Source organism: Garra rufa, chromosome 13 (genome assembly GCF_049309525.1).
Source record: "Garra rufa chromosome 13, GarRuf1.0, whole genome shotgun sequence".
NCBI lineage: Eukaryota > Metazoa > Chordata > Actinopteri > Cypriniformes > Cyprinidae > Garra > Garra rufa.
Window position 1 is genome coordinate 30,896,592 of NC_133373.1, and position 14,416 is coordinate 30,911,007.

The following is a 14,416-nucleotide window of genomic DNA, read 5'->3' on the forward strand; positions in this document are numbered from 1 at the left end:
CAAAGCCATCCAAGACTGGCCACTAAAGCCGTAGAAACCGTGACAGTCCTGTCGGTGGAACACAGGCGATCTGAATGATTGATACGTGTGCCATTTTTCACAGATACACATTAGAGGAGACAAAATTATTTCTCCTCCGATCTAGATGTTGAACATGTGCCACCAGCTGGGAAACTTCAAAGGTTTCAGTCGTTTTGACTTTCTATAATTACACTGTCGCTTCAAGGTGGTGATTTGTGGTGTGACCATTTTGAATGCTCAGTTTCTTGGGTCTGACAACACAACTATAACCGATTATGACTGGCTATCCTTATAAGCATGAAGGCTGCGTTACAAATTCTACAGATAAAGAGTTTAGACTGGGAAAATGTTTTTCCTGTTTTTTTTTTCCACACAATACTGTATTCTTTCACTTGTTTTATATTGTTCTTTAGTTGACTTCTCAAATACATGAAATTACATTTAAATCATTGAAAACAAAATATTAATATACAGTGCCTTTTTTCACGGTTTATGTTGCAGTCTTATGTTAAACTGCTTTAAATTACTTTTTTTTACGTAAATCTACATCTTAATGACAAAGCACAAAACAGGTTTGTAACAACTTTGCAGATTTATTAGAAATAAAAAAACTGAAATGATTACATTGCATAAGTCAAGTCAAGTCACCTTTATTTATATAGCGCTTGTAACAATACAGATTGTGTCAAAGCAACTGCACAGTATTTAAACAGAACAATAGTGTGTATTGTAGTTAAGTATAAGTATTCGTACCCTTTTCTGAGACACGTGAAATTTAGTTCAGGAGCATTCATATTGCTTGTAGATGTTACATTTGAATGAGTATAATTTGAAAAAGGCACAAACCACAAATCTGGGGGAAAGTTCAGAAAAAAATTCTGCTGTATTGAGGGTTCACAGAAGCTTCCATTATCCATAATACTAGAAGCTTGGAACAACTAGGACTCTTCCTAGAGCCTCCCGGCCAATTGATGGAGAAGGACCTTGGTTAGACTGGTGACCAAAAAGCTAATGGTCACTCTAGTTGAGCTCCATGATCATATATGCAGATGGGAGAAACTTACAGAAGGACAAACATCACCAGGCACTGCTCATCACCTATAGAGTACCATCCCAACAGTAAAGTGTGCTGGTAGCAGCCTCATGCTGTAAGGCTGTTTTTCAGTGGCAGGAACTGAGGGACTCGTCAGAGTGGAAGGAAAGCTCAATGAAAACCCAGTCCAGAGCATTCAGAGCCTCAGTCTGGGCAGAGAGTTCATCTTCCAACAGGAGAATGACCCTAAGCACACAGCAAGAATGGCTTATAGACTCTGTGAATGTCCTTGAGTGGCCCAGCCAGAGCCAGGGATTATACCACAGATTATACCTAATCAAACATTTCTGAAGAAGCCTGAAAATGTGCGTCTGCCCCCATCCAACCTGACAGAGCTTGAGAGGTGCAGAGGTGAGGCGAGGAATGGCAGATAATTGGTAATTGCAGATATCCAAAGCTTGTCACATCATGCCCAAAAAATTTGAGGCAGTAAAGATTCTTCAACTAAGTACAGAGTATGAATACTTATGCAGTGTACTTATTTCAGTATTTTTTAAAAATAAATTTTCAAAGTTGTCACAAATCTGTTTTGTGCTTTGTCATTATGGTGTATGGAGTATAGTTTTATGTGGGGGGAAAAGTAATTTAAAGCAGTTTAACATAAGGCTACAACATAAAAAGTGAAAATACTTTTGCAAGGCACTGTACTAATAGGGCTACATGACATTGAAGAATGTAATATTATAATGTGTCAACTGTGCGAAATCAATGAAAAATTACATTTATAAACTAAAATTATATAACAACATACATGTTTCAAGCTCTTTCAGGGGAAAACCTCTACAAATTCTGTAAGTGAACTGCAGTGTTAGCTGTAACATTACCTAAAAAAAATATTTTTAACATCAATTAAAAAACAACAATTTAAATATCACTGACTCTTTGCTAAGCTTGGTATTATATAGTTAATATCAACAACGTTTAGAAGTATTTAAATCATTGTATTATCGCAAATCATGAAATGCATATATAGATTTATTAATTTGCGATATTTGGACATAGATCACACAGCCCTATATACTAATTGCACTGAAATTATAGTACAATTCATAAAGCATCATATAGTAACAGACGCTGCGCTCAATGAAAATTCAAGACAAATAAAACATTTTTTTTTAACTGAAAGGGATAGTTCACCCAAAAATGAAAATTGTGTCATTAATTACTCACCCTCATGTCTTCATTTGTGTTCCAAAGATGAATGAAGGTCTTACGGGTTTGAAACGACATGAAGGTGAGTAATTAATGACACAATTGTCATTTTTGGCTGAACAATCCCATTAATTTCCAACTGGACAAACATTACCACAGCAGTTCGGTAACTTTTTATTGGCTTCATTTTCAAGTTTTCCATTGTAAATTCTTAGCATGCTGCCCTGAGATTAGTGCACCTCTATGGCACGGCGGACCCTCTTCTCCAGCTGATGTGCCATGGGCCGGACGTCAGGGTCAGAATCTAGCATGTCCATCAGCAGCTCGCACATGCCAGGGTTTGGAGGTGGCGGCAATGGCGGAGCACGTCGTGCCCTCATAGGGATAATCAACTGCAGGTCGGGATTCTCACACAGCGCCTCACCTAATGGGATGAGCCAGCGGCCTCGCATTGCATATGCACCTAGAACAACACCGAATAAACAAGAAACAGATGTTATGCTTAATCAATTTTCAAGCATTTTGTTGAGCAGGTCCTTCATTCATTTCGGTCTGAGGAGTTCCTTTGATCTCCCAAATGGTGTATTTGAATTTGCACCACTCATTATAGTTCAACACTAGGAAGCGGCAATAAAAAAAACAAAACAATCCAATGTATCTGCATGGCACAAACTCATTATTATTCACAAAACTTCAAGGCAAACCTACCACACAGAGAGGTTAATGGGTGGAAGGATGTTAATTGCCCTTATATAAATAAGCTGCAACATTTGACCTTTTTGTACGCCTGCTGGCAGTGCAGTCTCTGGGTTCGAGTAATTACTGAGGACTGCTTGAACAGCTTATGCACTCCATCCAAAACGTGCGTCCTCAGAACACTTTAGTTTATCTCAGCTATTACGCATTAAGATAATGGGCTACTATGTCAAGCGCTCAACAACAAAGCTTTCACAACGATCTAAAGTGGTCTGGATGAGCTAACTAGTCAGAGGAGTAACCGAAATAGCCACCTGCCTGCCAATGCCAGTGAAGAGAAGCTCTGGAAATTGTGAGAATTTCTATTCCGGTTTCTAATTTTATTCCCATTTCTGTGAAGTAGCTGTGACAATCTGAAGATAGTGGGTTTTATATTAATCATCATACCCATTATAAGACCTCATTTACTGCATATACCAGTTCCTGTTTCATTTTAATCATAACAATACATGCATCATGGATTTAGATTGATTAAATAAAGACAAAAACATTAAAAACATGAAATGGGTAGTGCTAAATGGGCCAAAGTATTCCCCCCTTCCCCTTCTCTCGACTAACCCAGTTGTTCTTGATTGGTGCCATCCTCTAGGAAAGTGATTCTCTCCAGCACAGCCCAGAAAAGCACACCCAGAGAGAAGATGTCAGCCTGGGCTGTATAACTGCGACCTGCCCAAACTTCTGGAGCCATGTAGAAGTCTGAGCCGCAGGTAGAGGAAAGAGCCAGTCTACTCTGGACACCATCTGTAGGATTGTCCAGCATCTTACTAAGGCCAAAATCTGCCAGCTGTAAGACATGAGGAAGAAGTTAATGTGACGTTTTTACATTTATTTTTTATTTAGTAACACAGGTATATTTGTAGCAATAGCCAAAAAATACATTCTATGGGTTAAAATGATCGATTTTTCTTTTATGCCAAAAATCATTAGGGTATTAAGTAAAGATAATTTTTAATGAATACATTTTGTAAGTTTTCTATTGTAAACATATAAAAAATTAATTTTTGATTAGTAATATGCATTGCTAAGAACTTCATTTGGACAAATTTAAAGGCAATTTTCTCAATATTTAGATTTTTTTGCACCCTCAGATTTCAGATTTTCAAACAGTTGTATCTCAGACAAATATTGTCCTATCTTGACATCCTTTCAATTCAGATTCCCAGTGATTTAGAAATCTCAATTTCGAAACATTTACACTTATGACTGGTTTTGTGGTCCAGTCTCACAAATATATTTACTTAAATAAACATTCATTAAGAAATATTAATATAATATAACATTTAAAATTAAATGAACATATTTTAATATTAAAATGTTTTAAAATATTAACAATTGTGAATAGGGCTGCACGATATTGGGAAAATATGCGATATGCAATATTGTTGCTGAATATTGCGATAACGATATTTCTTGCGATATAACATTTCCCTAAAAAAATGCTTTTGTATTATTATTATTATTATGATTAGCTATTTTTTAAATCATTTATATATGTAATGATCATACTAAAATAAACAGGTAATAGATATTCATCTGATCTAATTAAATCTAATTCAGTATAAAAAAAAAAAAACTATGTCAAAGAAGTTGCAAACATTTAGACTTTAAAACACTACGAATGACTTAACCTCTGCAGATATTCTGATTTCTGGTTTGCTGTTATAATAGACCTGCAAACAAAAAATGAATTGCTTTCAAACATTACTTTTTATGTATGTAACCATACACTCAAGAGCATCTTTTAAACAAAATATTTCCTTGCCTGTTTTTTTTAATTAAAAAATACTATTTTTAAGTGTACAGGCCTTAAATAAATTGGTGTAGTGGAAATACTACAATATGAGTACATGAACAAGATGTTTATTTTCTCTATTATAGATACAGCCATTTAAATTACAAGCAACCACTGCATTTTTAAACAATCTACAATATAGATAACAAAAATAAACAACACAGTTCTTTCTTAGTCGTGTAGACAATGAATGCAGCCATAATCAAAGTAGGCTACTCTTTCAATATTCAAAATGCAAATAAAAAGATACCGATTTTTGCAAACATTATACAGAGTTATAGACAATTACACAACTTATTATAGCCCACATACTAATAACAGCCTAGATATTTTATGTAGCCTAATTTGCGCGCACTGGGGAGTCGCTCTGTAAATGTGGGGTATTAAAATTGCTTTTGAATGCGCGTGCGCGTTTTACTTTTGGTTTCGTTTTAATGATGGCACGAAATTCTTGGCGGCGCTGAGCGTGCATTCTACAATACAAGAGATTACTTTAACAAAACCATTTGAAAGTGGGAGGACACCAGCGGGATTTTGAAAAGCGTGTCCCCAGTGGAAAATATGACTCTGCATTAGTGGAACTCAGCCGCTGAGTTATCATCTGATGTGGATGTATGCCGTGTTGTATAGTATACTGACACTGAGGCGCCAGAATTGTGTCTGACAGAATGTGCGCTGTAACACGAAATATAGTAGATTTCTTCAAAAGCAGTTTGTGGAGACTGCATCAGCTCACAGCAGTCTGTGCTGTAGTTACGCTAACGAAGGTTTGGTAAATAAATTAAACCGAGTCGCACCACAACAATTTCTCGTGCTCGCACAAATGCTCCCAAATATAATTTGAGGTTAGCAGATTAAATTTTCGGCGCATATAGGACCAAAACGTCGCAATTTCGAGCCCTGCATATTTCAGACGTACAGTTCGTTTTAGACACAAGTTCATTGCTGCTGTCATTTTCCACGCTTGTCTCTACTCCTGCCATATTTATTTTTCATTCTCTGCTCTGAGCCACCAGGTTCACCTTTTGGCTTGGTCTAGCCAATAGCATTATAGCACCTACTTGGGAGGTGGGTATAAAGATAGTAAGCCCCCATCTGTTTGGTCAAATTTGGACAACCTGTAACGCACAAATGTTTGGCACATAAATTAAATGTCATTTATCGCAACGATATATCGTGCAGCCCTAATTGTGAAATATTTTTATTATTTAAAATAACTTTTCTATTTGAATATATTTTAAAATGTAATTTATTACTGTGATTTCAAAGCTGAATGTTTTGCATCATTACTCCACTCGCATGAGTCATGATCCTATTAGAAATCTTTCTAATTTTCAGATTTGCTGCTCAAAAAAAACATTTATTATTATTATTTTGAAAAACAACCAAGTAGGTTTTTTCAATGTTTCTTTGATAAATAGAAAGTTCAGAATAACAGCATTTTCTTCTGAAATTGAAATGTCTTTATCATCACTTTTGATCAATTTACAGCATCCTTGCTAAATAAAAGTATTCATTTTTATTTTAAAAAAAGACTCCAAACCATTGAATGGTATAGTGTATAATGTTACAATAGCTTTTTATTTCAGGTCTTTGAATCTTTTTCTATTCATCAGAGAATCCGGGAAAAAAAAAGTACTCAGCTGTTTTAAATATTGATAATAACAATAATAAATGTTTCTTGGACAGCAAATCAGCCATTTAGAATAATTTCTGAACGATCATGTGAAGCTTTGATCACAGGAATAAATTACATTTTAAAATATATTCAAATAGAAAAGTTATTTTAAATAGTAAATTATTTAAAAAGATTACTGTACTTTGGATCAAATAAATGCGGGCTTAGTGAGCAGAACGGACTTCTTTAAAGAACATTAAAAATCTTACTGTTCAAAAACTTTTTACTGGTAGTGTACCTACAAAACCATTCATATCTATTCAAATCATTTCTTCTCTGAATAGAACAATTTCAATAAATGAGACACACAGGCTATTCCAGTTCTTTAAAAAAATCTAGCCTAATATTATTGACAAAACTTTTTTTTACTGCAGTAAATCCTCAGATATACCTGCTTTAGAATCTTTTTGGAAATTACAAAAGCAATTATTTTAACAACTATAGATAACTCTAATTCTAGATGAGCCTAGGGCAACTTACTATCCATTTTGTGTGATGCCTAATATTTGACTGGTGCACATTTAGAGCACAATGGCTATGTCGCTTCAAAGCACACTACATTGATTGTCTCTACATGCAATGAAACGTAAAAACTCATTATTTGAAACTTTAGAAGAATGGATTTTAAGACAATCCATTTCAAACTTTATCTGTACGGTGGTTGTTTTGCTAGCCTTTGTATTGATTAACAGAATAGACTTAAAAGGTTCAGGCACATTTCGTGATTATACAAGTTTAAACGTTTTTTTGGGAGAAAAAAAAAAAGCATGATTAATGATCTGCAGGGGAAAAAACACCAGCAATAATTCAAATGCACTTTTTTTTATCATCCTTCCATCTTAGAAAATGTTCTCCAGGCACTATGAACCATGACTTGTGTTTTATGTTGTAGGGGAACACTATCATGCACATACAAGTTCAAAAGTACTTTTGTAATGCTTTGTTTTTTTTGTCACAGCCAAGTGGAACAATTTTCATGCCTCTGGACTAATAAAAAGTAGAAAAAAGTCAATGTGGCTCTATAAGTATAGACCCTTTCAAAAGCAACATGAAAGCTTGTAAAAATGCTAATCAGGCCCATGACAATTGCACTTAGTTTGACTCCAAATACTCCATATGCCATTAGCATTTTAACCAATATTATTGTTTCACAGAAGTACATGTTTGTAACATTGCAGAAAAAAACATATACATACAGTTGAAGTCAAAAGTTTTCATACACCTTGCAGAATATGCAAAATGTTAATTATTTTACCAAAATAAGAGGGATCATACAAAATGCATGTTATTTATTTTATATTTAATACTGACCTAAATAAAATATTTCTCATAAAAGACATTTACATATAGTCAACCAAAAAGAAAAGAAAAGTAGAATTTATAAAAATGACCCCGTTCAAAAGTTAAAATGTTTTGTTTAATGATAGTTGTTCATGAGTACCTTGTTTGTCCTGATCAGTTAAACTCGAGCCACTGTTCTTCAGAAAAATCCTTCAGGTCCCACAAGTTCTTTGGTTTTTCAGCAAATAATTTTTGTGTATTTGAACCCTCACCAATAATGACTGTATGACTTTAAGATTTATCTTTTTACACTGAGGACACCTGAGGGACTCATATGCAACCATTACAGAAGGTTCAAATGCTCATTTATGCTTAAGGAAACAATGCATTAACAGCCAGTGGGTAAAATTTTTTGAACAGAATGAAGATTTTTACATTTTTCTCATTTTGCCTAAATATCTTTTTTTTCTTTTTTTTTGAGTTAAATTTACCCTGATTTCCAAATTCCAATTATTCACATCTTCATTGTGTTCAAAAGTTTTTACCCCCCAGCTCTTAATGCATTGTGTTTCCTTCTGAAGCATCAGTAAGTGTTCGAACCTTCTGTAATAGTTGCATATGAGTCCCTCAGTTGTCCTCAATGTGAAAAGATGGATCTCAAAATAACAGCGTCTTTGTTGGTAAGGGTTCAAATACACAAAAATGCTGAAAAACAAAAGAATTTGTGGGACCTGAAGGATTTTTCTGAAGAACAGATGACTGTTTAACTGTTCAGGACAAACAAGGGACTCATGAACAACTATCGCTAAACATTAAAAAACACAGCTGTGGATCATTCGGTACCAACAAAGTATTAAGAATCAAGCATATGTAAACTTCTGAAAGGGGTCATTATTATAAATTCAACTATTATTTTCTCTTGTGGACTATATATGTCTTTTATGTGATATATCTTATTCATGTCAGTACTAAATAAAAAATAACATGTTATTTGGGTAAAATAATTAACATTTTGCAGATTCTGCAAGGTGTATATAAACTTTTGACCTCAACTGTATACATTTAGATTGCATCCTTTTTGTACCTTCATGACTGGTCCTGTTTTAGTAAGACAGACGAGAACATTATCCGGCTTTATATCACGGTGCATTATTCCATGCCCGTGCAGGAATGCAATGGCACTGGCAAGTTGCCAAACTACAGCATAGTTGCACTCAGCATCCGGCGGCCTGGATAGGATATACTGGCTCAAATCCCCTCCCTCGCAGTACTCCATCACCAACCAAAGGGCAAAGCAGCGCCTAGGAACCTCCTCCGTGGACATCAGCCTCCTCTTTGACCTAGAGGCATTCCTCGGTTGGGTTTTTGAGTCTTTGTCCACCACTCTCCCTTTGAGAGCACTCTCCACCAAATCCAAAGGCAGCTTCCCTGATCTCAGGGGCTGCAGTGTTCTAGGTCCAGTCTGTAAGAGGCAGTTGTATAGAGCAATGACATTGGGGTGGGTTCGTGCTGTGATTCTCATAGCCCAGAGTTCCTGCAGGTAGAGCTCTATACTCTCTGGGCTACAACATGGTAGACGTTTAATGGCCACCGTGTCGCCCCTCTCGCCCCACCAGCCAGTCTCAGTTACACGTCCCTTGAAGACTACTCCATAGCTGCCCCGTCCCACTTCCTGCTGTAAAGTGTAGATATCATCCATCCTACCAGCCTTTGTTGTTTACTGCCTCAAATGAGAAATTCTCTGGTGCTCTCAGGTGTTGAGGGTTTTATTTCATTGTTCTGATATTACAAGCAAAGAAAAATATAATTAGTTACAATAACTACATTTTATTGTACATTTTAACATACACTTCCAGTCAAACTTTTTTGAACAGTAAGATTTTTTTAATGTTTTTTAAAGATGTCTCTTTTGCTCACCAAGCCTCCATTTATTTGCTCCAAAGTAAAATTTTAAAATATTTTTACTATTTAAAATGACTGTTTCTATTTGAATATATTTAAAAATGTAATTTATTCCTGCGATTTCAAAGCTGAATTTTTAGCATCATTACTCCAGTCACATGATCCTTCAGAAATAATTCTAATACAGGATTTATCTGAAACAGAAATCTTTTGTGACATTATAAATAAGCTATTATCACCTTTTATCAATTTAAAGCATCCTTGCTAAATAAAAGTATTAATTTCTATAATTTCTTTCCAAAATTGATTTTTTTATTTGATCACAGAAATAAATTACATTTAAAAATATATTCAAATAGAAAGCAGTTATTTTAAATAGTAAAAATGTTTCACAATAATACTGCTTTTGCTGTATTTAGACCAAATTAATCAAAGGCTTGGTTAGCAAAAGAGACTTATTTATATACACATACATATATACAAACGTTAAAATGTAAACAAAGCCCTTTAAATGGACAACACAATTGTGGGTTTTTACAGTTCTTATTAACAATGCAGGATTAAATTACTTGTCTTACTATAAAAATATTCATCTTCCTTTACAATAACAGATAGACGCAGTTAAATTATTAAATACTTCAGCATTTAAGTTTCACTCCTGTTGCTTTTCGTCCTTTTGTCAATAATTCGAATAAACTTACCCTTGAAATTGCGGCAAACTGAAAGTGTCGTTGTTCAAAGTTTTTTCGACCCAAGTAACGTTATAATTAATACAATAATATAAAAACGTACTATCGCAACACACTTATATTCATTACAACTTGAACAGCAACATAACAACGTACAACGTAAACAGCATTTCCGTAATAACACTTCCGTATTTTTTAGATCTTCGCGCGTCTGCGGCTGTTCTGCGTTTCTATTGGTTAATACCGTTGCAGATGATCGCGTCCACCAATAAGAAACGCGAACGCCATAACACCGTTTCAAAAGTGACCAGTGAAATGCTATCAACTCTTCTCAGCAAGTCTCGTGTTGGTACATGTCTTTTTAAAGGGAGTTATCAGTTTTTAAAAAGTAAATATAAGCGTAATTAATAGTTACGTAACATTACGTGTATGAAATGTTTTGCGTGTAATTTGGCTTATTAGTTAATCGTTACAGCAGGACTGCGACTAAATCTCCATAGTATGAGTTAAAAAGCCATTACACAAATGTGCTCAAAACACAAATAAATAATATTTTTGTAATTTCCAAGTTTAAGATTCGGTATAATCAGATTTTTCCCATAGCTGTTGGGCAAACAAGTGAGAACAAAATAAACAAGCATACATTCAGACAAGACACAACTGTATAATAAAGGTAGGTAGATTTAACTAAATGTAGTTTACTTGAAAATCTTGTTGGGGCAAGTTGTCACACGTGTTTCAAATGTTACACATTTATAATTTGTTAACAGACTGTTATTTGACATTTCAATACATTACCTTTTACACTGTTGTTTTTTAGATTTAACCGAAAAACCTATATGTGACCCTGGACCACAAAACCAGTCATAAAGGTCAATTTTTTTAAATTGATGCTGAATAAATAAACTTTTAATTAATGTATGGTTTGTTAGGATAAAACAATATTTGGATGAGATATAGCTATTTGAACATCTGGAATCTGAGGGTGCAAAAATTCTAAATATTGAGAAAATCACCTTGTAAAGTTGTCCAAATGAAGTTTTGATATATTTACGGTAGGAAATGTACAAAATATCATCATGAAATATGATGTTTACTTATCCTAATGATTTTTGGCATAAAAGAAAAATCAATCATTTTTGACCCATACATTGTTTTGTTGGCTATTGCTACAAATATATCCATGCTACTATGCAGGTTCCATTTTGCCAACTTACCCCATACAGGGTATATTGTGACAAAAGGTAGAAGCTTTGAACCTGTTTTTAACAACTAGCCCTGGTCTCCCCTATGTACCCTGTTAGAATCAAGGATTATCCACCTTTAAAGTGGGATTAAACTTTTTTATAGCAATTTTGGGTTAAAAGCACTAAAATCCCCTATAAGAATCTAAGTCCTTCTAACTTTTAAAATGTGATAAAACCACTGACACAAGGTGGCTCTTTAATGCTTTCCTAAAGTTATCTAAATGTCAGACACAGATAAGGAAACCTCCATGATAACCCAAGAACATCCCCTGACTGTCTGACCAGGCTGTCACTCCCACGTCCGCACATTACATAAAATACTCAACCAATTATTTTCTTCTTATTTTACTTCTCTGCTAACTATAGCAGCACCTATGTCTTACCTAGAGACCAAGGAATTTCTCATTCAGTCAGAGTCCTGAGATATAGCTTGGTTTTCATATGACTAGTGTTTGCTAGTCCTTTCAGAAATAGATTATTTTGTCTTAATTTATTCAAATAAATGTATACTATGTGGATAAACTTTTGTTTTATAGCTTTGATATAAACTTCCTTCAACATTGAATCTCTCTCTCTCTTTGTATTTCACACATTTTCTTCTCCACAGTGAGTCATGTCTTTGGGTTATTCTGCTGAAATCAATTAAGTGTCTAGTATTAATAGTCATCATTGGAAATTATTGCCAAGGGCTTCCCATAAAACATAGCAGTGTCTCCCACAGGGATGTGGACATGCCTCGGTGCTCTTCATCGCCTCATATAACAATAAAACTTTGCCCTGGAATGATGGAGGGAATGAAACAACATTGACCAGAGAGGCCCCCAATCATTCTGCGTCACGGAGGTGAATAAGCCCACTTGTATATTTGCATATCTTGCGTAGAACTGACTTCAATTTTACTCTGAGGTGGTATCTCACCACAATGCATTCAGATGCTGGTTCTGTGATTCAGTCACTGCTGTAATATGATGTGGCACAGAATCTGATGAGTTCCTTTGTAGCGGCATGGCGTATTTCTGTTTGTGTATAATATCTAATTCCAGACTTACTGCATGGAACCGTATGCAAATGCATGGGACAGGGACTCAGGTGATGGGTTATTTTGGTTGTTTATGATTGGGAGCGTTATCAAAGACTGGATATTGGACGCATCGCATTAATAATTGTGATGCTTATTGGTTCATTTCCTCAGTGGCGCAAATGCATGACACATGCTTTTTATAATCACTATGTGCATTTAGAGATTAATTACAAATCAGGATTTTGTGTTTATTTTTGCATCTAATCCATGTTATTTAACAGCCTCCGAAATGACATGATTAGGGAGATCAAAGCAAGCCATTGTAACTTAATGGGCGCTCTTATTCAGACCTATATTAGGTGCTGGTCTTACCCAAATGAGTTTATTTTTCAACAGGGTATTCCTAATGCTGAACCACTTACAATTATAAATGCCCATTCAAAGCAATTATCAGTTAGAACACAATATTACAGTATTTCAATTTTCCCTCAATGCTTTGGCTGATGTTTTTTTAGTTTTTTTTTTTTTTTTTTATTGCTTGCATATGTTCATTGCATAAGACTCCACCATCCTTGTTGGAAAGAGAAGGTTCAATCTGGTTTATGCTGGCTTGGTGCTGGTCCACCTTGAACTTGAAATTAGCAAATAGGTTTAAATTCCAATTAGAATTTCAATGTAAAGAAGTACAATTCAGAATATAACAAGAACAGCAAGGTTTTTCAAGAACTAAATAATGGTTCGAATATCGAAAAATAACCGAAGGTTTTGAAAGATATGAATGTTTATAGACATTTACATTTATGCATCTGGCAGATACTTTTATTCAACTTACACTGCATTTAAGTTATACTTTTTATTAGTTCATGCATCCCCATACTACAGTTGACCTGCAAGAGATTTTGCTGCAGAGAACAAAATTTTATGAAAACAATTCAGAAAAGGCATCAGTAAACTATTAGAGAAAGTTTATTACTACACATTTGAGTGATTCTGAGAATGTAACATTGAAGAATCATCATAAAAATCTAACTGGTTCCAAACATTCATGTTCAAAATTATTCAACCCCCAACGGTCAAATTTTTTGCAGAATCTTTTATTCTTTAAAACCACCCACAAATGCTGCCTGTAAGTGCTTATAAGCTTCTGTCACCTCTCTACTGCAGTCTTGACCAATTCCTTGCCTGAAAAAACTTCCAGATCACTGATAATCTTTGGTTCTTACATTGCCATTCAAATTCAACCAAATATTTTTAATGAGAATTAAATCTGGAGACTAGGCCACTCAAGTACATTCTACTACCAATTCCTGAACCAAGCATAAGTAAATTTGGATACATATTTTGGAATTGCTGTACTGCAGGAAAGCCCATTGATCATCAGCTTCAGTTTTGGCACAAGGCATCATAATTCTTGCCAAAATGGCCTGATAATTAAAAGAATCCGTGATGTCCTTCATACAGTCATGATTTCCACATCCTGCTACAGTAAAACACCCCCATAACAGGACTGGTCCACCTCCAGGTTTGACCATGGAGATGGTGTTCTTCTGCTTTGCATCAGACATACCGCTGATCTATGGGTCCAAAAAGTTCCAGTTTGGTCACATCACTCCATAAAAACATTCTTCCAGAACTCCACAGGCCTATCCAAATTAATTTTAACATGTTCAAGTCGGCCTTTTATGTTCTTGTTGGTCAAAAGTGGCATTCAGCAAGATGGTAGTTTATTTACAAGAAGATTTATACAGACAGTACTTTCAGGAAATTTACCGGTCGCCGCCTTC

At 34.9% G+C, this 14,416-nt stretch overlaps 1 protein-coding gene across 1 annotated transcript; it reads right to left on the minus strand.

Moving 5' to 3' along the window:
* Positions 1 to 834: 834 nt before the first annotated feature.
* LOC141283702 (serine/threonine-protein kinase pdik1l-B) lies at positions 835 to 9,507 on the minus strand. Its single transcript, XM_073817016.1, has 3 exons — positions 8,858 to 9,507; positions 3,581 to 3,806; positions 835 to 2,729 (listed from the first exon to the last, which is right to left on the minus strand). Exons 1-3 carry the CDS (start codon positions 9,470 to 9,472, stop codon positions 2,497 to 2,499), a joined length of 1,074 nt encoding a protein of 357 aa, XP_073673117.1. The 5' UTR covers positions 9,473 to 9,507; the 3' UTR covers positions 835 to 2,496.
* Between the last annotated feature and the right edge of the window lie 4,909 nt (positions 9,508 to 14,416).

Excerpts from the sequence above, each read along its gene's own strand:
- LOC141283702 (XM_073817016.1), bottom strand. The coding sequence starts at position 9,472 with ATGGATGATATCTACACTTTACAGCAGGAAGTGGGACGGGGCAGCTAT. Across the intron at positions 3,807-8,857 it reads AAACAGGACCAGTCATGAAG|CTGGCAGATTTTGGCCTTAG; the intron begins GTACAAAAAGGA and ends CATGTCTTACAG. Across the intron at positions 2,730-3,580 it reads CACCAATCAAGAACAACTGG|GTGCATATGCAATGCGAGGC; the intron begins GTTAGTCGAGAG and ends GTGTTGTTCTAG.